Source organism: Durio zibethinus, chromosome 13 (assembly GCF_047325235.1).
Source record: "Durio zibethinus cultivar Kanyao isolate XHJ-2024 chromosome 13, ASM4732523v1, whole genome shotgun sequence".
Classification (NCBI taxonomy): domain Eukaryota; kingdom Viridiplantae; phylum Streptophyta; class Magnoliopsida; order Malvales; family Malvaceae; genus Durio; species Durio zibethinus.
This window is the reverse complement of record NC_143174.1, coordinates 1,911,809-1,934,413: the sequence shown is the minus strand read 5'-3', so window position 1 is coordinate 1,934,413 and position 22,605 is coordinate 1,911,809. Positions and strand designations below refer to the sequence as shown.

The 22,605-nt window shown below is 35.7% G+C and overlaps 6 protein-coding genes across 6 annotated transcripts; 3 read left to right on the top strand and 3 right to left on the bottom strand.

Annotated features, from left to right (window-relative positions):
- Positions 1 to 58: 58 nt before the first annotated feature.
- On the top strand, positions 59 to 2,455 carry LOC111303709 (tubulin beta-8 chain-like). The gene is made up of 3 exons (XM_022900118.2): positions 59 to 840; positions 955 to 1,224; positions 1,595 to 2,455. The coding sequence occupies exons 1-3, from the start codon at positions 447 to 449 to the stop codon at positions 2,260 to 2,262; spliced, it is 1,332 nt and encodes a 443-aa protein (XP_022755853.1). The 5' UTR covers positions 59 to 446; the 3' UTR covers positions 2,263 to 2,455.
- LOC111303705 (uncharacterized) lies at positions 2,403 to 5,415 on the top strand. The gene is made up of 4 exons (XM_089742393.1): positions 2,403 to 2,429; positions 2,698 to 2,908; positions 3,362 to 3,424; positions 4,988 to 5,415. The coding sequence occupies exons 1-4, from the start codon at positions 2,403 to 2,405 to the stop codon at positions 5,155 to 5,157; spliced, it is 471 nt and encodes a 156-aa protein (XP_089598519.1). The 3' UTR covers positions 5,158 to 5,415.
- A 300-nt stretch (positions 5,416 to 5,715) lies between these two features.
- Positions 5,716 to 6,974, bottom strand: LOC111303706 (uncharacterized). Its single transcript, XM_022900116.2, has 4 exons — positions 6,852 to 6,974; positions 6,631 to 6,749; positions 6,442 to 6,518; positions 5,716 to 5,982 (listed from the first exon to the last, which is right to left on the bottom strand). The coding sequence occupies exons 2-4, from the start codon at positions 6,729 to 6,731 to the stop codon at positions 5,816 to 5,818; spliced, it is 345 nt and encodes a 114-aa protein (XP_022755851.2). The 5' UTR covers positions 6,732 to 6,749; positions 6,852 to 6,974; the 3' UTR covers positions 5,716 to 5,815.
- Positions 6,975 to 6,998: 24 nt separating this feature from the next.
- LOC111303708 (mitochondrial import inner membrane translocase subunit TIM10-like) lies at positions 6,999 to 8,642 on the top strand. The gene is made up of 6 exons (XM_022900117.2): positions 6,999 to 7,132; positions 7,228 to 7,274; positions 7,560 to 7,612; positions 7,781 to 7,819; positions 7,931 to 8,000; positions 8,323 to 8,642. The coding sequence occupies exons 2-6, from the start codon at positions 7,233 to 7,235 to the stop codon at positions 8,374 to 8,376; spliced, it is 258 nt and encodes an 85-aa protein (XP_022755852.1). The 5' UTR covers positions 6,999 to 7,132; positions 7,228 to 7,232; the 3' UTR covers positions 8,377 to 8,642.
- A 127-nt stretch (positions 8,643 to 8,769) lies between these two features.
- On the bottom strand, positions 8,770 to 12,645 carry LOC111303704 (serine/threonine-protein kinase BSK5-like). The gene is made up of 10 exons (XM_022900115.2): positions 12,246 to 12,645; positions 11,938 to 12,146; positions 11,695 to 11,830; positions 11,332 to 11,465; positions 11,122 to 11,227; positions 10,803 to 10,888; positions 10,445 to 10,633; positions 9,892 to 10,056; positions 9,420 to 9,533; positions 8,770 to 9,287 (listed from the first exon to the last, which is right to left on the bottom strand). The coding sequence occupies exons 1-10, from the start codon at positions 12,325 to 12,327 to the stop codon at positions 9,045 to 9,047; spliced, it is 1,464 nt and encodes a 487-aa protein (XP_022755850.2). The 5' UTR covers positions 12,328 to 12,645; the 3' UTR covers positions 8,770 to 9,044.
- Positions 12,646 to 16,513: 3,868 nt separating this feature from the next.
- Positions 16,514 to 21,046, bottom strand: LOC111303703 (uncharacterized). The gene is made up of 3 exons (XM_022900114.2): positions 20,641 to 21,046; positions 17,180 to 19,768; positions 16,514 to 17,080 (listed from the first exon to the last, which is right to left on the bottom strand). Exons 2-3 carry the CDS (start codon positions 19,622 to 19,624, stop codon positions 16,790 to 16,792), a joined length of 2,736 nt encoding a protein of 911 aa, XP_022755849.1. The 5' UTR covers positions 19,625 to 19,768; positions 20,641 to 21,046; the 3' UTR covers positions 16,514 to 16,789.
- Positions 21,047 to 22,605: the final 1,559 nt, after the last annotated feature.

The following is a 22,605-nucleotide window of genomic DNA, read 5'->3' as shown; positions in this document are numbered from 1 at the left end:
TTATATTATAAAAATAGTATTACTTATTGAAAAACTAAAAGAAAACAGTATTATAGAAATATGTATGTAAATAAATAAATAAACCCCCAAAAAAGAATAGGACTCGATGTTAGTGTAACCCGTAGCATGCAGTTGCCAGCAGTTTTATTCACCTAGCAGGCAATCGCATCCAGCTGTTTCTGCAATTTTTGAATTTCAAAATTTTTTGAATTTTTTTTACAACTCAGTTGTAGCCGTTGCGTTTTTCCAACCGTTACAAAACACGTGGCAGCCAGCAGCCAGGCTCCCCCGTAAACTGAAAACCATTTATTTATAAAAATAATAATAACATAAGCCTCCATCTCCCCCATTTTCATTTCACCTCCTCCAATTCCAACTGCAATCTCTCTCCGTTCTCTTACTCTTCTCCAACCCAAACCCAAAGAACCCTCACTAACCCATACACAATGCGTGAAATCCTTCATATTCAAGGTGGCCAATGCGGCAACCAAATTGGAGCCAAGTTCTGGGAAGTTGTATGTGCAGAGCACGGCATTGATGCAACTGGCCGTTACCAAGGAGACTTGGATCTTCAACTTGACAGAATCAATGTCTACTACAATGAAGCCAGTTGTGGTAGATACGTCCCTCGTGCCGTTCTCATGGACCTTGAGCCTGGAACCATGGACAGCATTAGATCCGGTCCTGTTGGCCAGATCTTCAGACCTGACAACTTTGTTTTTGGTCAGTCCGGTGCTGGTAACAACTGGGCTAAAGGCCATTACACTGAAGGTGCTGAGTTAATCGACTCTGTCCTTGATGTTGTCCGAAAAGAGGCTGAAAACTGCGATTGTCTTCAAGGTAAGTGTGCTGACAAAATAGATCTAACCAAACTTGTTTAAGTTCTGCCTGCTTGTATAATAACTGCTGTTAACTGATCATGGTTTTTTTTTTTTCCTCTTTTCTTTTTGGTAGGGTTTCAGGTTTGTCATTCTTTGGGAGGAGGAACTGGATCTGGAATGGGAACACTTTTGATCTCGAAGATAAGGGAGGAATACCCAGATAGGATGATGTTAACTTTCTCAGTTTTCCCATCTCCTAAGGTCTCTGATACAGTCGTGGAGCCCTACAATGCTACTTTATCTGTTCATCAGTTGGTTGAAAATGCTGATGAGTGTATGGTTCTTGACAATGAAGCCTTGTATGACATTTGTTTCCGGACACTTAAGCTCACCACTCCCAGCTGTAAGTATTCCCCAGATTTATACCTAGTTTATACTATCAACATAACCATTGTTTTGCATTGGATTGCTGATCAGAGTTTGATGTACTAGTTCTAATGTAGTAGCTAAGGTATGGAAAATAAGCCTTTTGTTGTTTGGTGTAATTTGAACAAATATCTTTTTGGACTGGTAATGGCTTATCACAATCGCCATTCTCTCAAACTTTAATAATGATCATTCTGTGCTGTTGTGGGCTTTTACTAGATAAACTGGTTTGTAATTGCAAAAAGGCTAATATCAAGTTAGTAAGAACTAAGAATTTTTTTTTTTTTTGGGGTTGGGGATTTTCAATTATCTTACATCTTTGTGATTTTCTTTTTGCTATATGACAGTTGGTGATCTGAATCATTTGATTTCTGCAACAATGTCTGGAGTTACATGCTGCTTAAGGTTCCCTGGCCAGCTCAACTCTGATCTTAGGAAACTTGCTGTGAATCTCATCCCATTTCCTCGGCTTCACTTTTTTATGGTGGGTTTTGCTCCACTCACTTCAAGGGGATCCCAACAGTACCGAGCTCTAACAGTTCCTGAGCTCACTCAGCAAATGTGGGATGCAAAGAACATGATGTGTGCAGCTGATCCACGACATGGCCGTTACTTGACTGCATCAGCTATGTTCCGTGGTAAAATGAGCACCAAGGAAGTGGATGAGCAGATGTTGAATGTTCAGAACAAGAACTCATCCTACTTTGTTGAGTGGATTCCTAACAATGTTAAGTCAACAGTTTGTGACATCCCACCCACTGGCCTCAGGCTGGCGGCAACATTTATTGGCAATTCAACATCCATTCAGGAGATGTTTAGGCGTGTGAGTGAGCAGTTTACAGCTATGTTCAGGAGGAAGGCTTTCTTGCATTGGTATACAGGTGAAGGCATGGATGAGATGGAGTTTACTGAGGCAGAGAGCAACATGAATGATCTGGTCTCAGAGTATCAGCAGTACCAAGATGCAACTGCTGAAGAAGAGTACGAGGAAGAGGAAGCAGAATACGAGGACTAGGCTGTTAAATCTCAACTTCCAGTTGCTGTTTTTTTTTCAAATGTGAAAGAACTAGTTATTAAGATGTGTTGTTTTCTTGTGTTTTTCATGCTTTGCTTTATACCTTCTGCTGCTATCTTAGCAAAGCAAGCTGAAGAACTATGTTATCACCTTGTTTAAGTTTCCAAGTAAACTTTTTGTTGCATTCGCTCTATATTGTTATTTGATATCACACCCACCTTGATTTTTTTTATTAACAAAAGAAAAATTTTTGAATGAGTTGATTAAGACCAAAATTTTATTCAACGTCATGTCTGCCAGAAAATCTAGTTTTTAGTATTCCACTGCAAAAACAGAGCATTCAAACCAGCCACTTCTCTCCAAAAAATAGAGCATTAAACGCTGTCGTTTTGGTGCGTTTCTTTGAAAAGTATTTTCCTCAATTTTGTAAAAAAGAAACAAAAAGTAGGGAAAGGAGGGAAACAAAAGCAAAACCAAAAATGGCGACAACAATCGCAAACAGAGCGGCTTCTACTCAACTATTGGGTTATGGAGGCTCTCATTCAACTTCTTGAGAAACCTCTCGACTGCAACTTCTACTCAAAACCCTGGCGCCTCCTCTTCAGCTTCCAAAAAGCCCAAGAGAAAAAGGAAGAACCTGTTCGAGGTAGCTCAGTTCTTACCCAACTGGGGGCTTGGTTACCCACATGGCCAAAACTCATTGGACTGATGTTTCTTATCAGATCACCAAGATCAATCTTTACAAGTTCCTCTCTTTCTCCATCTCTCTCAGTCAAAAAAAAAAGAAAAGAAAATGATTTTTTTTTTTTTGGGTTGGTTTCTTTTGGATTCTTTTATTTCAAGAAAATTGATATTGAAATAATGGGTTCTTTCCGTTTACTGAGAAATGTGAAGAGTTGATGGAGTTATATGGTTGTATTCGGTCTTACGAGCAAACTGTGTTGGTTTTTAATCTTTGATTTGTTTTCCTCTCTCTTTTTCGATTAATTTATTCATGAAAATTTTGGGGATTTAGTAGATCATGCAATTTTCGTTAATTTTGGTTATGTTCTTAGGGTTTAAGGGTTTTAGAGTTTATGAGGTTTGAGATTGTTTGCAGGATGGAAAGCATGGCGAGGCATGGCAAGGCATGGCAAGGCATGGGGGGTTGTTCACAAAGACGGTGAGTAATTCATTTGTTCTAATTATCACAACGGGGGAGAAGTTTATTTTCCTAGATGGCCTGAGATGTTGGTTAGGATAGCTTTTTGTATTGTTCTGCTCATTGTTTTGGTGAGAGGATTATTGGTTTTTTCTTGTCTAGTCTCATCCTCAATGCATCCTAAACTAGAGTTGTCTATGAGCTTCTAATTTTCTTGTCAAGTCTCATGCTTTATTTTGGCTTTTTCAAATGTGGCATTGTATAAAGTATATTCCCCTTGACACTCCTGATCTCTGGTGTGGTGGGAAATGCTGATGTTTTCTGAGTTAGGAGCAGCCAATAGTGGAAAGTAATGCATACTGATTTGCTAGGAGAAGAGAGAGCGAAGCAGTGAGCTAAATAATGTTAAACACATCAAGAATGACTTCAGGGTGTTCCAGAAAGATTTTATAGGTTTTGGAAAATGAATGCACACTTGTGTACTTAAAGGGCACTATCCGGTAAAAAACAAGAAGTTATTGAAACTCAAACGTTGCGGCAGATATTGTCTTAGATTAGAAGAAGTCAATTATATGGTTCCCTTTTCCCTTAAACCTAATGATTGCTTTAGTGAGGCAATCTTAATATCGATGTCGAAAGGTGGGAAGTAGTATAGCTTGTCTGGAATCAGTTAAGCATAGATTACAGTCTTGGTCTTTTACAAATTATATGACCTGAAATATAAGTTTGCTTAAGTCTCTCTGTTTGTTTGGAAGATCCAAGTGTCACGGGCTCCGACCTTAGACTCAGAATCCGTGCGGCCTTAGGCTTGGAATCTCGTCCTAAGGGGGAGTCCTGAATCCCACATCGAACATAATAGGAAGATCCCTGGGGTATAAAAGGGTTCACACCATCTCCGCCTTGTGAGGTGCCTTTTGTAGGACAAAACCGTGAGGCCAGGGGGGGCCAGAGCGGACAATACCTCACAAGGGTGTGAACTGTGGCAGAAAGGCTGATCTGGGACACCGGAAGGGTGAATGCCCGGGTCCCGGAGCCGCGCGGGTTCGGAGCTTGAGTCTCGACCCGTGACAAGTGGTATCAGAGCCAGCCCTAAACCGTTCGATCCACGCCGAGCGCCTCGAGGGAGGTAGGCAGGGTGGCCGGCCTCCGTGACGAGGGCGTCACGAGGTTGGGTGCGGGAGAATGTCACGGACCTAAGGGGGAGTCCTGAATCCCACATCGAACATAATAGGAAGGTCCCGCCCAGGGCGTGACACAAGTGCTCTGATAGCTTTCTTCTTGTTTATGGTTATAAATGCACACAAGTGTTAAATGCACACAAATGTGCACAAGGAGATTGAATGCCTTATCATACTGTGTATTGTTATATTTGATTCTGGTGGAGCATATGCAATGTTCTACACCCATGGTAGAAGAAGTGGATAATCCTTGAATTAGTTTTCCTACTGTGATGATAACTCAGGAATAATAGATGTTATTTCTGCATGTAACACTTTCAACCATTTGATTAGATTTCTCTATCTGCTATTATGTGTTATACGATGGTTGAGTTAATGTTTTTGACGTCTAATGCTGGCTTGCCAGCTGCAGATGCTCCCAAGAAAATAAGTGGAATTCACAAGCGCTGTTGGAGATACATTCGACATTTGTCAAAACCAGGAGAAACCACTCCGAGCTTGATGAAACCAACAGAAAATGCCCCAAAGCCTGAAGCTCAAGTAGCTTTATGCATTGCCCTAATTTCTGGATGCTAGTTGCATGCTATTGCATTGCCCACAGCTCATTTCTTTGCATTCCTTAGGCATATAATTATTTCGAGATTTGGTAGTGTGCTTTACAATTCATTTCTGGATGCACTTGAGCTTTCATGTACTATCTATGCTTTAAAACTACTCATTTTTTACTGGCAGAAATAAGAAATCTGTAGTCAGAACTAAAAGTTCTGTCAAAGAGTTACATTGGTTTAAAAGTTTTCCTTTGTTTGAAGTGGCATTCTGCTTTGTTGTCTGTTTTGACGCTTGTGCATGTCTTTTACTTGGTTTTGATGACTATTTACAAACCATGAACCGTTGAATGGTCTTAAACATCACCTGATCTGGCAATTTTACCAAGTTAGTTTCTCATCCTCGGAAACCTACAGTGTAAATGACAGAAGACATGGCATTGAAGGGTGGTATCATATAAAAAGTTTCGGATAGACATGTTGATGTAGGGTTTTAATGTCCTTTTGGTTTGTCTTGGTTGCAGAATGACAGTTTCGATCTATTTTAGAATAGTTAATCCTAGGCAAGATGAAGAAATGACAGCTTCAATAAGATAACAAAAGCACTACTTTATAGGGAGATAATGATATCTTGAGGACATGATAGTTTAAACAAAGATCTCAAAGACGATAATGGAAAGATACAAATTTCATTCACTGTCTTCTGAATCACTGTCTTGGGAACCAACATTCATGGCCTTCACAGCATTGCTTGCTTTAAAATCTTCAACAGCCTTATCAAAAGTGCTCCTTACATGCTTGCACATCAGCATCAGATCCTGACATGCATCTTTCAATACCTCTCTTGCCGGATCACCTGCAAATTTCATACATAAACAAAATCTTCACAGCAGGACAACATTGAAGATCAAATTCATCAGAGAAACAGAACAATGTGCTAAAGATGTCAATGGAGGAAAGGAAACCCAAAATTGTGGGAGGGGCTTGAAGGCAAAATCCATGAATAATATTCCTAACGTCAATCAGTTAATAGCCAACTAACGGCAGAGAACTTTGATGTTTACAAAACACAACAAATTTGAACCCAACACAAAAATGTTGCTCCATAAAACACACTGATATTCAGAAATCATAAGGCAGACAAATGAATCAAACAAACCAAATAGAGTACTTGGAAAACAACTTGCTTGATGACAAAGGAAGAAACCAGTAGCAAATCCACACTTCTCAAATAACATGTCAGAAATTGTCAAAACAGCTAATCATGAACCATGAACCAGTTTAGCTTGAAAGAAGAGAGCTAGTATTGAGTTACCAGTTGTCTGAACTCTAATATTAACTCGAGCATCCGAAGGATGAGGGATACTGTAGCCACAAAATGTTACCCTTGGGCTGCATCAGTTTCAAACAAATCAACCCAAAATCCTTCAAAGAAAGAATACCCAACATTACTCTAGCAATAATGATTAATAAAATGGGAAAAAAAAAACGAGATTGAACTGACTCTTGATTCAAGGTGAATCTAAGAGCATTAGCTAGAGTATGATCCTCCTCTGTTAAGGAAAACGTTGCAGCACTGTTATCAGTGAAGGACCCGTGTTCCATTATTTCTTCAACCAAATTCTAAATCACCAAAAGACCATGATTTTAACCTCAATAATCATGGGAAAAAAACATAACAAGGGAGAAATCAAAAGAAAAGGAGAAGCAGAAAATCTGACTTACCTCAGTAGTCTGTCTGCAAAACCCTTGAACAAATAACAAATTTTTTTTCTTTGAAGAAAAAAAAGGGAACCAAGAAGAAAAGAAGGCATTTCTCAAATTACAAATTTAGACCTTGAAGTAAGGGATGGTTTTTTTATTACGTGGCGTGTTACTATTCAGGGTTTAAGGTTTACCCTAAATCCCTAATTCATATATTAGGAACTTACTAAAAAGTTATTTTCTGCATTTTTGTTGTTTTCGGCAAATCCTTAAACCCTATCAATAAAAGAGCTTTTCTCTAGGTAAGACTTTATAAAACCCATTTTGCTAATAGTGATTAAATGTTTTCCGTGACATTTCTGGTTTAATTTTTGATCGATCTTGTTTGTTGCTTAAGATCCCATGGCTGCCAACAACACCCCAGCTGGAATAGACAAAGAACAGGTTAGCTATTTCTATATGCTTCCCTTAGTTCAATCTCTGGGATTGAAGAAAAACTTGATCTTTTCCACTGATTAATTTGGCTTTTTGATTTATTGAATTTAGAGTGCTTAAGTAAAATTGGGTCTCTAGAGTCAATGGATTAAGGTGTTTGTTATGAATTGATTGGAAATGGTTTTTGAGATTTAATCTGATTTTGGGGTTGGTTGAAAAGATTGTAATTGTATTCATCCTTGTCTTTTACCACTCTCTTGGTGATTCGAAGTTTATGTTTTGAACACTTCACAGGCCTTTGGCATGGCGGAAGCAGAGATGGAATATAGGGTAGAACTCTTTAACAGGTAAGATAGAATTGCATAATGTTAATGAATATATTTGAACTAGGAGTTAGTGAAAAATGTCAAGATTACCATCAGAACCACATGTGAATTATGTTTCACCTCTTAAACTTGCTGTTTACACAATATATCTGCCTTGAGTTGAGCTTGTTTTTGATGATTTTCATTCAGGCTTACACAAACGTGTTTCAACAAGTGCGTTGACAAAAGGTATGAGAAGCCCCATTCCTATTGTTTCTGTCAACCTATTTAAGTGACATGATATGCAGTTTCTTTTTTCCCTAAAGAAACGGTGTTGATCATAATATCTTTCTGCTTTAGGTACAAGGAGCCTGAGCTAAACATGGGTGAAAATACTTGCATTGATCGCTGTGTTTCAAAGTATTGGCAGGTAGGCTTAGGTTTCAAAGCATTCATAAATATTTTAAGTTAGTGTTATATTAAAGCTGTAAGCACGTCTTATACTAATTTTATATGACTGCATTCTCTGGTTTTATGCTTAAGGTTATATACAAAACATTTGTATGGTAATAATACAAGGCTACAGGCTGGCCGCAAAAACTTATATTTTTCAGCTTTCCTGTTTGAATCGAACTTTCTTGTTTCTAATACCTATGATTGGTTTTCCTTTAGATGTCTTTCATCTTTGCATTTTGTTTCTTATTTGATGGCTGGCATTTGGTTCTTATACATGCACCTTTCTTATTTTCTAGGTGAATGGTATAATTGGCCAGATGCTCAGTGCTGGTGGTCGGCCTCCGATGTAAAACACTGCCATCCTCCATATTCTAAATTCTGTTTTACATGTAAAGCATGACTAGTCCTGCTGCTGGGAAAGGAGATGGGAATTAAGTATAACATGTCTTTAATGTCTTCTGAGACTACATTTTGTTATGATGCAATGTTTCTGTCAGTTTTCTATTAGTTGCAATACTGTAAAGATTTTGGTGCTAAATCAGAAGTCCCATTTGACTCTTATGCACTATTTTTAAAGAATTTTACTACATGAAGTTCAGCTTTGTTTGCTACCTCATTGGTATGGATAATGGAGGAGATTCTTGGTCACTTGCATGAAAGTAGAATGGCTTTTAGCAATTTATCTGGATTGGAGCTGCAAATTAAAAAAATAAAATTGCGAATACGGGCATATATCCTTGATATCAAACTCAAAAATGAAAAATTTATTCATGTTATCATCTTAAAATATAAAAAGGACAGCCCGATGCGTAAAGTGCTCCCGCTATGTGCGAGTCTGGAGAAGGATCCATCACATGCAATCTTTCCTTGTATTTTTGCAAGAGGCTGTTTTCACGACTCGAATCAGAATATTAAACGTTACAATTACTCTGTGGTGCTGAGGAAACATAAAAATAAGACAGGAAGATAAAAGGGATGTTTAAAAAAGGTGAAAGGAAAAAAGGGTGCCTATACACTATCAGTTTCTATGTTTTTTGGCTTCCAAGTTTGTGCCGTCATTGAGGGTTTCCTGCGCATCGTTCTCCATCCCAAGGTTAAACAAAGCAGCAGCTTGGAGATAGAATGCTGTTGGCCACTCGGGAGATATAACCTGGGCTTGCATAGCGTCCCCGAGGGCTTCTTGTGGCATGTTATTCATCAAGTAGCACAAGCAGCGTCTAGCAAACACAATTGGTGATACCATCGTCCCACCATCGATGAACTATACACAAGGCAAATTATTAAACCATCAAGTATAAAAAGGGTTGAAATCTTAATTGGTAGGTATTGAGGATTTTGATTGCAGAATATAAAATGGTTTTCCAGATTGCCAAATTGTAAACAAAAGACTTACATGAGTGTAACATTCAATGGCTGTTCCAAAGTCTTTTGCTCGGAAAGCAGTATCTCCACATTTTCTCGAATTCAGAGTCTCCTGTATTTGATCCGTCCACATTTGGAAAGAAAGCTACAAAGCAGCAAAAATTAATTCCAGTTACCATAAAGAATTTTCAAAGGAGGATCCATGTGACAAGTTTGCTTAGATGATGTCAATAATGCTAAAAAAGTGATTAAAGCAATTCTGTTTTTCTAGTGGTTTGAAGGATGAAGCTGTCAGCCATAAAGACAATAAGAGACATGATTTTCATGGAGTTCATGTCTTATTAACTCATAAGTATTTTTTGTAAATGCAACAATGAGGCTATCAGCTACCAAAGCATTTTTTTTGTCCTATACTACCAAAGCATAAGTTGAGGCCTTCTTTTGATATTTGATTTTTTTTTTTTTTGAGTCAGATTTGAAACAATATAATATAGATTGCTGACCTCATTTGCAATCCCCTCATCATCTTTGTATCCAGCCTTCTCCAATATTTCATGTATTGCAGTAAGATCCATTCTTGAGCATGCTTCTCCTAGAGGTGATAGTAATATTGTTTGATTTGGCAATGCAGTTCCATGTGGAATGCCCATCAAAACATGTGATGGTACCTGTTAAATAACACAAGTAAAAAAGTAACATAGACCTATCTTAGGGGAAAAGGGAATTCAACTAGTCATATAATTAAGAATAGCAGAATACTGAAACTGAGTTCAGCACTCAGTGTTTCAGAACTTTAAAGAAAAGTTACACTTCTGTACCCCTATCATAAAGCCTCAAGCTAGTAGTAACTAGTAAGTAACTGGCATACAAAATTACAAAGGAGGGTCTTATCTGCCACAGCAAATCCATTGTTGGCAAAATCTAAAAGAGATCACTTGCAGTAACAAGGTATAGCTTGGATTCACTTTGGAGGTAATAATATTTTGGTATGGACTTTCTCAATAAAATTTGGAGATAAGAAAGAAGAGAAGATAGTGGGGAATAATGTGAGCATACCTCAGTTTCTTTCTGAAGTGGAGTAAGAGCAGTTACAAGAGACTTCACATTTGGCCTCTCACGAGGTTCATATTGCAAACAGCGTGAAGCTAACCGCACCAATTCAGTTCCATCATCATTTGAAAAATGACCCTCCAGACATGAGTCCATTAGCATCAGAAAGTTTTTTCCACGTATTAAGTCAAGTGCCTGCATGATGATAACATCCAACATTTAAGCATTTAAATTATGACCTAAGGACATCCTAAGATGCAGTTCAGATATCCATAATTTGAATAATGTCTTAAATTGCTATTAGAAAAGATCTCAGACAAGACTTCCACCTTAATGACGATTACGGCAAGAAAAAAAGACTCACATGGCTTGGTGGAATATGCTTGCCGCTGAGAAGATCAAGCAATAGGGTCCCAAAACTGTAAACCACACTCTCTGGTATAACCCTTCCTGCCATGTTATGGTGTCTAGATTAGCTCAACTAAAGAGACAGCAATGTATGTTGCATGAGAACCTAACATACACAAAGCCAAAAATTCACATACCCTTTCCCCCAATATACATACATACATACATACATATATATATATATATACATACACACACACACACACATAAATAATAGACAAACTGTTGCAATCTGTACAAGAGTTCCATAAACTTTATCTGTTTCTTAGTATTACCTGTTCTTAGGTACTCTGGAGGGGTGAAAGCCAAATTTGTACTATAACTTTTTCCATCTCTGCTATTCTTCATAAGGCCAAAGCTAGAAAGTCTGGGGCTACCATCCTGTCAAGAAGTAATCCACCATAGCAGATAAATTACAAATTTCAAAGTGAACACTTGCAGTAAGGTAATAGGTTCAAATATGGATGATAAAGATTAAAAATTACCTGATCAAACAAGATTCTATAAGCATTAAGGTCATGGTACAACGCCCTCCCTCTACTACTGCAATATTCAAGCGCTTGCGCTAGATATAGAGCCACTCTCAGCCTCATTGCCCATTTCATATGCTGATTCTCCCCTACCCCATTTCAACCAAATACAAAACAAATCTTATAATTAATAAGATACTCATTAGCACCACATTCATTTTATATATTTAAAAAATGAAGATTCTATATAACTACTTCAATTCATTATTCATTTCCTAGACTCCAATCAAATCAAACTATGGATTATATATAGATATATATATGAACTAAAATGTGAATTAAAAATAGGAAAACATTAAAGATAAGAGAGACAATTACAGTGAAAAAGATGCTTAGAGAGAGTCTCATTAGGCATAAACTCAGCAACTAACAATCTCTCATCTCCTTCGCAGCAACAACCAATCAAATTCGCCAATCGCTCACTTCTTAACTGTCCAACAGCCCTCGCTTCCTCCTAAAACAACCCAAAAAAAAAAAAAAGAAAAAAAAAAACTCAATAATTACAAATCAAGTAAAATAAATCAAAATAAATTGCAGTAAAATGGAAAAGTAAATGTATACTAGGAACTGTCGAGGATCAGGCCAAGCCGATCTATTGAAGCGTTTAACGGCGATGAAATGATCCTCGTCCAGCTTCCCTCGGTAAACTACATTGGGAGCTTTCTCTCCATGTTCCGATACAATGTTGTCCCTGCAGAATCCTGACGTGGCAGCTCTTAATTGGTCCAAGCTGTACTCGCTGAATCCAGGCAACGCTTCCTTCCCATTCTCTGATGTAACAAACCAAAGAAAACTTTCAAAGAGAAACAAAAGAAAATAAAGAGTAAAATTTTCTCTAGAAAGTGATGGAAACAAGTCAACTAACTAACCGAGATCGGAGGAATCATGGAGGTTTGACTTGAGATTTGACGGCCACCAGCAAAGTGATAGTTTGGAGCAACGAGCTCCCATTGGCTTTAAACCTCAAATATCAACTCGAATAAAAAAAAAAGTTGGTTTTTTTTGCTTTTCTTTGCTTTGAGCTTTGTAGGAGACGGAATTTGAGGAGTGAAAGAGACCAAGAAAAATGCTACTGCTACTACTAAAAAGAGAAAGGGGAGTGTTTGGGAAGCAAGAAAGTAAAAGAAAATAAATAAACAAAAGCTTTTAACTTTTTGGATCAAAGGCTTCTTCTTCCCTCTTCCCCTTCACATTTTTTTCACCACCTCATCATTCTCTCGTTTCCTTCCGTTTTTTTCCTTTTTTTTTTTTTTTTTTGAAGTAAGAAATTCTCCATTTTTCTCCTTATCCTAACCCAATCTTTTAATTAATTGCGTGAATATCACGACCCAAAGAAATTGGGAACAATGTCATGTGCGTGGCTAAATCTAAGCGCAAGGGAGAGTGAGGGAATGCAGTAATAAGGGGAGTCAAAGTCAAAGAGAAAATTTTCAAATTAGATCTAAGAACAAAAGACATATATTTTTTATTTATAAAAAATAATATTTAATACATTTAAATTTTAATATTTATAATTATTTTATTTATTTTTATGTTTCAATTTTTTTTATAAAAAAAAAAGTGATAATACTGTGATAAAATAAAAGGGAACGAAAATGATAAAATTAATTAATTCTTTTAAGATTTAATAATTACAGAGTGACAATTGGTTCGAATAATTGTTTGGATTAAAAGCTGGAAATTCCATTACCTTCTATCATGTTTGATGTAAACATGTGATATGGTTTGTTGGTCCCCTCATCATTGATGGTACTTTTAGACTTAATTTCTCTACTATATAATAATATTATACAATATACTTTGCATTTTCCCTTTTCACAACTTTCTAAAAATTAATAGATATTTTTAATTAAATTATCGGATTTGAAAAATATATCAAATCAATACGAGAAAAATATATTAGAAAAATCATCCGAAAATATTAGTTTCACGTAAAATTTAAGATATTTTAATTTGGCTAATAAATTTACGTGAAAATAATTATTGAGATTTTTTTAAAATATTAAATATTTTTTATGAAGAGATATTAAATCGGATTTTAAAAAATATTAAGAGAATTTTAATTAGAAAAATATTTTTTGGTGCTTTAATTTGAAGCAAAAATGAATTGAGTATAGGCCATAGTAGGGCCCAATTACATAGCATAGAACTTCGGCTCCTTCCAATAAAAGCATGGAGTCTAAATTTTTGATTCTTTTCATTCTTTGTTATAAGATTAGATATAAAAAGGGGAGGGATAGAAAGGAATGAGATGAGCTCAAGGACCTACTTCCATGTTTTTGCCCCTAAATTCAGCCAGCAGGAAACCCTTCTGCAAATTGTGTTTTAATTATTAAAAGCTTACTTTTAAGGGGAAAAAATGAGTGTCTTTTAATAAGCAAACAATACAACTTTTTGATAACTAAATATAAAATTTATTTTGAATTTAAAATTTAAGTTCATCGTTTTATATAATTATTTTAAAAACAACATTCAACAGATACTATGATTTAAATTATATATAAAAAAAAGGCCACATGGGGAGCGACCCAAGTTTTAATATTAATTTTTTTGCTAAAATTTAAGCATAAACACAAAAGATCCTTACTAGGATCTGTTTGGCAACTTTTTCAACAGTACTCAACAGGGTAATGGTTTCTTGGATTCATAGGACCACCTAAGTAATGAATATAACATGTTCACAAGGAAAAATGTCCTCCTCCCCGTTTATATGCTTAACTGTAGATCTTTTCTCTTTCATTGTTTACGAGGTTGGTTCAACATTAGTAATGAACAGAACCAAATTGGGTATGAGAAAAAAAAATGCATAGCTTTTCTACAAATATAAGGTTTTCGGACGTTAAATTGCTCAAGTATACTATTACTTAGGATACCAAAATAGAAAGAATCAATTTGCTATTGATTCATTTACATGATCATGAATTGTTTTCCTTAATTATCCCCTAGACTAAGAACCCAAGTCTTCCCCCCCCTTTTTTTTTTTTTTTTACAAAAAGTTTATAATGCATAGATAAAAGAAAAGATAATTAGTGCTGAAATTTAAATTTTAAATTTGTCGATATCATTTGTTAAAAATGATTATATAAATTAATTAGATTCAGTATCGGGTTTAATATCTTTTATTTCTTTATTAATGCCTAATGGCATTTAGTTGTGAAGGCTTGAATCTTGAATTTTTGTCAACTAGTTTATAAGATTATAAATGTTTATTGTTTTTTTCAAATAGGATAATTCTGGAAAGAGGAGCTTTAAGTCCTAATATACTGTTAGTAATTTTGATTCTTCATATACTATTATTAGTAATTTTGATTCTTCAAGCAATAATAAGTATATTAAACTCTAGTTCCTAAATTAGTAGCCATATTACCACTTAAATATTTTAATTAGAAAGGGAAATCATAATCTCATAGCAAAATTTGCTTAGGTTGTGGGCATTGGTGAATGCTTTAGATCTAATAATTCGTCTTATCTTATCTATCGTATAAAATATTATGTTTATATAAAAATTATGTTATAATTTATATCGAAAATATAAAATATAATTTTTTTATTTTATTAAATTTATTATAATTTTTTAAAAATGTATTTGAAATTTTGAGGGCTAGAATGCTTAAATTTGTTGATTTCTATATATTTTTGGGAAAGGACTGTTAATCTCTGGTGCCTGTTAGATACTGGCTAAATTCAACAGTAAAATGTACTGAAATTGAAACACCTTATGACAGGCTTTGCAGGTTGCACTTGCACTAAAACAGATCAGAAAGAAAAGTGCATGCAACTGCAAAACTCTGACCTTCAGGAATAAAAAAAATGACAATGGCAGGGCCAGGAAACAAGATGTCCTGGCAGCACCCAAGATTGAAGCAACAAAGGCAGGGAACAGTAGCTTTGATGGTGAAAGGAACTAAGACAAGCATGTGATGTAACAAGTGCTGTCTCCAATTTTATATCCTTGTAGAAAAGAATTTACAAAGTTAAAAAAAAAAAAAAATAGGCAATTTGTGAAGGATGGTGGCAATGGTAGGACATCAGACAAGTAGCATCATTCAATTGAATCATTGGTTCATGCCAGCTCCTATTGCCAAAAAGAAAGCCATCACATGCTCCCTAATCTTATCACTGTACTCAAAAGTTTCAAAGTCCTGTACTTTAAAATTTCAGCTTTCTCGCTTCCAATCTGCACAACTCAATCGGTTTATCAATTCCCTGGATGAAAATTGGACTATTTTTTCTTCTTTGAATATGACAATCCGGTGTATAAATGGCTTCTGTTACTCCCTCTGTCTCTATAGTTATCCATTTACCTGAACTCACTCACATACTTTTTCTCAAGAAGAAGAACAATGAAAAGTTGTCTTGGAACTTTTTTTCTCCCATGGCCTCTACGAAACAGATGAATACTATAAATCAGAAGTGCTGGCATCCAATTTGAAAAACTTCGATTCCATTCCATTTCAAAGGGGATATTTACATCAAGGATTATCAGTATTTGTAAAAAAGATAAAAATGCATTGCTTTTAGGCTTGAAATTTGTGTACAAGCCCAATCGTGTGACAGCCCCAAGCTATCTTCAGTTTGTGATTACATCTAATTGCCATTTATCAATGTACCTCTTGAATCTTGTGATTCATTCATAACCTATTTCTGTACACGGAATTCTACTTTGTAACACCTGATAAACGATTCAGACCAACCGGGATAAAACCGTAAGTATTTGCTTATATTTCATACTGAGCTTGTAAATGCCAAAGAATTCCCAGTTAGTAACATCTGGTGTTCTTCCTTGTTCTTGCCATCCTTATTTCTAGCGCTTAATGGAAGTAGAGGTGGAGCTGTGGATCCACTTGATCGGTCAGGCAATTCTGTATTTAAGATATCAGTCTCCATACCAATTCTGTAATTAAGATATCAAAGCCTAGAAATAGAATAGCCCGGAATAAAAGGATTGGCCCAACAAATGAAACTTACCTTCTTCCCTCCTACTACTGTCAGAAACTTAAAACATACTCAATAACTGTTCTGTAAATCGGAGAACTTACCCTGTCCTTAGGGAGTTTGCTTGGGACATCTATAAATGCACCATAACCATCAAGCATGTGGAGTTTCAAGAGTAAGGAGAAAAAGCAGATATCATCCATTGATTATATGCAAACTTTCATTGATGAAAATATTTTCTCATACAACAGGCGATATCACTTCTGTTGTTGTCGAAAGTAAATCAAAATACAATGATCCAAAGCTCGAGGGGGACCTGTCCCTGGCTATTATCAACAAGCCGTGTTCATTAGTTCTTATTTTTCATTGGCGACCCTCACCGGTGATAGATATCTCACTTAGCATTACCCAATCAACAAACCAGAAATATATAATTATATCTTTATCATTTAATTACATCGTCATTCATTGTGTGAAATTAGACCCTTCCAACCGGCGAAAGGGGTGGATACGAGACATATCTAGCAGGAGGCTCTCCTTCCAAAGGATTAGGGGAAATTATTCTGTCATTTAATATGGTTTCCCCCAAGGTTGCTTCTTCAGAAGAGGTCACTGGTTCTGAAAGTTCACATTGTTTCCTACTATCCCAAACTGCTACACAAATTGAAAAGGCTTGCATATGCGAAAGCCATGAATTGAACTCAACTGAATAGATCTCATCCTTTAAAAGGGCAAAGCTGAAAAAAGGCTTGCTGCCTTGCAATCCTCCCTGTTAGTTATAATTAAAACAAAGAGAGAATTCAGTTGACATTTTCAATATAATACAGTGGACATTTTAGTTTGATTAGCGTAAGATCCACAATCATACCTGATAGAAAAGTTCAAATTGATTAGAAATTGAAGAACCTTTCAATGAACTAGACCGCTGGCTGATTTGGCTCTTGTTAGAAAGAATCCTAAGTTTGCAACCCAAATCCCAACCACCACAGTCACATGCTCCACCTGATTTCCATCGTTGAATCAGTGATGAAGGTTCACCTTTATTTGGAAGGCTATGTACACCACTTGGAAGTATAACTGTAGCTCTAATGTCTTGACCACCCATAAAAGGATCCTTTTTCCCATGATCGAATTCAAGTTTTACTTCTGGCAGATGCTCTTTCAATGCAGCCCCAGGCAAGTTGTTATGCTTATCAATCAAATACCCATCTCTGATTGAACTTCTGTTCCTTTTTGGGATCCTGACAACAATAGCTGCCTGCTCATCATTTGGCTGGAAATCAGATGCGTGTAGATTTGCCTGCTCTACAGCCAAGGTAAAAAGAACAAATTCTCTAATGCTAAATTGATCCACATGGTTTGGCCTGGAGAAATGAGAAAATTCAGAACCAGAAACCGTCATCCGGGCAACAACATTAGGGACATAATCCTGACCTCTGCGTTTCGCTCCTTGATTTATCCACCTTCCATTCTTTTTCCTGACTTCTTGAATGGCAAAGAATGTGTAAATGCACCCATAATCACCCTTCCCTGAGGCACGTAACATCTTCACTGTAGCTGCAAGAATGCTACTCTCATTATCAACAGCGAACGTGAACAGAGGCAACCCATTCTTAATTTGAACTCTGAGAAGAGCTTGAACCGCTGAAGATCCATGCTTTTTGTTCTGTACTGAATCATTTCCATTGATTGTGCAATGGCTGATTGTATTTGATTTCACTTTCGCTGACAGCAAAGTTGCGGTTGAATGTCTTAGCCATTCTGATGATTTACAGGCACCTTTTGTTAAAACTGAGTCCTGAAACTGGTTGCCACCGTTAAATTCCTTTTGTTTCAGAAGTGGGTCTAATAGTCTCCTCAAAGGGCTGGACCTGGCTCTGCTTTTAGCATTGAGTTTATCACCACAACATGTATCAACACAAGAACCAACAGGATTCTCTGAATCAGTTTTGGCAGAACTACATGTTGAGCTCACCTGAGATATAGAACCCTCGTTGGGGCCGGAAATTTTGCCTGTCTTACCCATGCTGAAACTAAAATGACGAAAAGGTGAAGTGCTTCGTACATTTTCAGATGCAACCTTGATTACTTTTTGGTCTGATCCTTTGCAAGCCTCATTTGCAGCACACACAACGGGTGTTGCATTTAGTTTTTTCTCCTCTAGATTTATGCTTCTGGAAGAATTAGTGTCTATCTTTGCTGCACGAGGTACAGAACGAGATCTTTCTGACATATAGTCAGTACCATTTGCATCTACAGAACCCATGGCTTTAAACCATAAATGTTTACTGCCATCAAGTTCACAAGGCAACGGACCTGAATGACAGAAATTGGACCTGAGCTCTGCATGGTGAGCCTCTTTAGATGTTTCCGGGAAGGTCCTCTGACTAGGTTCCGCTTCTTTTTTATTTGAATTTGTTGTTAAATCAGAAAGATTACATGCTCCCGAATTATTCGTATTGGGCAAATCTCTTGGCAAAAGGAGGGCAACTGTGTTTCCTTTTTCAGTGACATCTTGGTTTGTCCCTTTTGGAATAACTTCTTGGAACTTCTCAGCTTTCTTCATAAATTCACCAACTTGGTTCTTCATCTTCACCTTGTCACAAGATGCCAAATTATCTTTTACCCCATTTGGCACAGTGCCAATTGTTGAATCAATCTTTGGGTGCATTTCTTTTCTCTTGCACTGTTCCAACTTGATTTGTAGATTATTTTTGTAAAAAGATTTATCTTCTCCGATGAATTTTCTCTGAACAATGAAGGTGTTGCTCTGGGCAGCCTCGAGATCTTGAAACTTTCCAACAGTTTCCCTAAAAGGTTTGACAAAAGGCAAATGGCCTTCTACGGGGACTGACGTCAGATGAGATTGCGGCGAAGGATGTTGTAACCTTTGACGAGCAAGAGAGCAACCGTGACCTCCGCTCGAATGAGCTGAAGATTCTTCTGTAGAAAACGACAAAGATGTGTTGCTGCTGGACAGTGAAGAGATACTACTCCCATGTAAGATCTGTTTATGGCTACATTGCCATTTTTCAAGACGCCCCCAATCAAGGACCCCAATATTTAAAACTTTTTCTTGGGGGTTTGCTCTTCTCTCCAGATAGCTTGGTAAATTTGACATGTACTTCACAAGCTCATCTTCTTCCTTTGCCTTGATATCAGCATGTTGTTTTTTATGCTTCCAGGACGATTCAGGTGAGACCTTTTTTCCACCTTTTGTAATTTCTTGATGAAGATCAGCATATGACAAATTAGTCTCTTCAGGTTTAAACCAGCCTTGCATATTTGCCCTCTGGCTTGCTTGGGGCAACATGGTCTTTACAGAAGTTCCAAAGGGTTAATCTCTTGAATCCCTTTCGAGCTCTAACTGGAAATCCATAGACTGGATAGGTCTTAATCCCTACAGATCCTTTTCAGCTGCACATTTTTTACTCGATTTACAATGATGCAGGCAGCTCTGGAGATAAAAACAAACATTAGAATACAAATATTACAATCATATGAAATTGAAAAAAAAAAAAAAAAAACAAGTGTGTCACATGCATAGTGGCATAAGGTTCTCGGAACATATAAGAGCCTAAGGTTCAGTAACTGGAGCAACCAAGAGAACACAACTCCTAAAGCAACATGCATTGATTCTCTTTATCAATGATGAAGTTGTTAACATATCACCGATAAGCAGCAATTTCTTTTCTAACTATTCAATAAGAGCCATGCATTTTTTTCTTCAAAATGTATTGAGTACTAATTCACAATTAACACAGCTCAAATCATCTCCAAAACTAACAAATTTATTGCCATAGAGCTCCAGTGAACAATTTCCACTAATGGGTGCCAAAATCTTTAAAAGAAAACGAAAATTCTCAACTTTTTCAGAGCTCAAGGTTGACAAATTGACACAAAGTGGTGAAGACAAAGTTGAAAAATGAAAAAATCAAACCAGAGAATGTTGATGTATTGTTTGCAAAGAATCGAGGGTGAGTGGTCCATCAGAAAAAATGAAACAAAAGAGACCGAAAGTAATTATTCAGATAAGGTACAAATGAACAGGCTCAAAGATTTTTCAAAATTCGTTTGGTAATTAAACAAAATTAAAAAAGAAAAAAGAATAAAACTAAAATTTACTTCATAAAAAATATTGATTTCATCTTTTTTCTCTTTCCGGAATCCAAATTCCAAACAGTGTCTAATGCTAATTAGAATTTTTTTTTTTTTGAAAAGTTAAAAGAAAAGGAAAGGAAAAGAAATGATTGTTAGTGTCACCAGCATTCAAAATTTTCCAGAGAACTAAGCAGAAAATACTTTCTCGAGAGAGAGAAAGAAACATACCAGCCTGAGTACAGGTAATGCAGAATGAAACGGCGGTCAGTAACGGAAAAAACGAAAGCCTGGGGGAAGAAGAACCACGTATCCGCCGCGCTTTGGACAGTGAAAGAAAAAAAACTTTACTTCTTGGAAAGTCCAGAGCTCAAAGCTGGCAGCGGGCGAGAGTGATCAAGAAAAGCTCTGAAAAAAATGTCGAAGTGTGTGTTTGTGCGTGAGAGAGAGAGGGAGTTGGGAGGAGAGGGCATTGTACAATTCCTTACGTAAACGATAGTTTTTGATCGGACGGTTGAGAATGGAACATTTAAGAGAAAGGATTAAATCAACGTGGTCACATCAGATCAGAAAAACGCGGGACGGGAAGTTTATGTTTGGGTGGTCCCTACTCCAGAGGGTTTGTTACTTATTTTCATAACGTTTGATCAACGTGGAGGGTCCACTCTAGATTAAATGTAATTTTGTGGCATGGTCCATTATTGATAAATAAACGAAAATTAAATTCAAGTAAAATTTAAAAATATTTTTCATCGTTTTATAAAAATTATAAATATATAATTTTTTATTTTTAAAACTTTTAAAACTTTAATCATAAAATTCAATTATGATCGCGTTACATTGTAAAAAAAAAAAAAACCTTTTATTTTTTGTGTTAACAATAAGTTTAAATACTAACGAATATTGGTTTGAGTGATTAAAAAATTTGATATTTTTTAAAATTTTATTTTAAATTTTGTAAATTTATAAAGCAGACGTTAAAAAATTTTATTTATTTTATTTATTTTTAAATTAATTAAAATTTAAAATGATTATCAAATACGATAATAAAAAAAAATTTCAAACCCTTTATTCACCCAAAATATGATCACTTACACGAAAAAAGAAAAAGGTGGCATGCTTTGAGCCCGCGCCATTCCAATCCTGAAAATTTCAGTCCAAAGAAAAGGACAAGTGAAAAAGGAATATACAAGGACAATGAGAACAGAATTGAAAAGAAATAAAGGAAAAGAGAAGGGTTTAAAGATTAATGTTGATTGGTAATTATTATTAGGTAGATCCAAGAAAATTTTCCAGTATGATTGATACTATTAATTTCAAAATTACTTGTTACAAAGCAATCAAAACATGATTAACTGACATGATATTGTTCTCTTTATAGTACCTGTTTTTGTCTTTTACTCCTTTTTGCCATCCTTTTTTTTTTTTTTATCAGTCTTTGAATTTAATAATGATTTTTAATAAACTTATAGTGTTTTCGTATTATTTGTAAGAATTTTGATAATATTTGGAGTGATTTGATAATCTTTGTAGTGTGTTAATTAGTAATCCTTTTAAGAATTCTGATAACTTCTGTAATGTTTGTGTTAACCTATGTAATAATTTTAGTTTCCTTTGAAAAAATTTTAATAATTTTTGAAAAAATTTTGGTAATCTTTATACTTTTTTTGTAAACTTTGTAATATTTTTGGTAAGTCTTGAATTGCGTTTTTTAATCTTTATGATAAAATAATTTAATATGCTCTCATCATACATAGCTCGAAAATAAATAGGTGCATCTTGAGATAAGTGATAACAAGTAAAAAAAAAAAATTGAGATTTAATATGATATTAAATATTTAATTTAAAATTTATTGATAATAAACGTAAAAAACTTAATTTAAATATAAAATTATAGAAAACTCGAGATTTAATAAGTGATATTATGTTTTATGATGAGAGAAAATTTTCTATGTCTCATAAAACTAATATATCCATCCAAAATTGGTAACTCGAAAATAAAATCCGAAACTTTAATCATTGTGTTCTTTGAAAATATATATTTTTTCAAATATTGAAAAAGAAATCCTTTTTTTTAATTTGGTTATATGCGCATTTAGCCATAGTTTCTGCACCATATGCGTAATGGCAGAATCCTTTATTTTTGGTCCAAAATATGGTAATGCTCAAAATTTTCTAACAAATTTACGATTCATG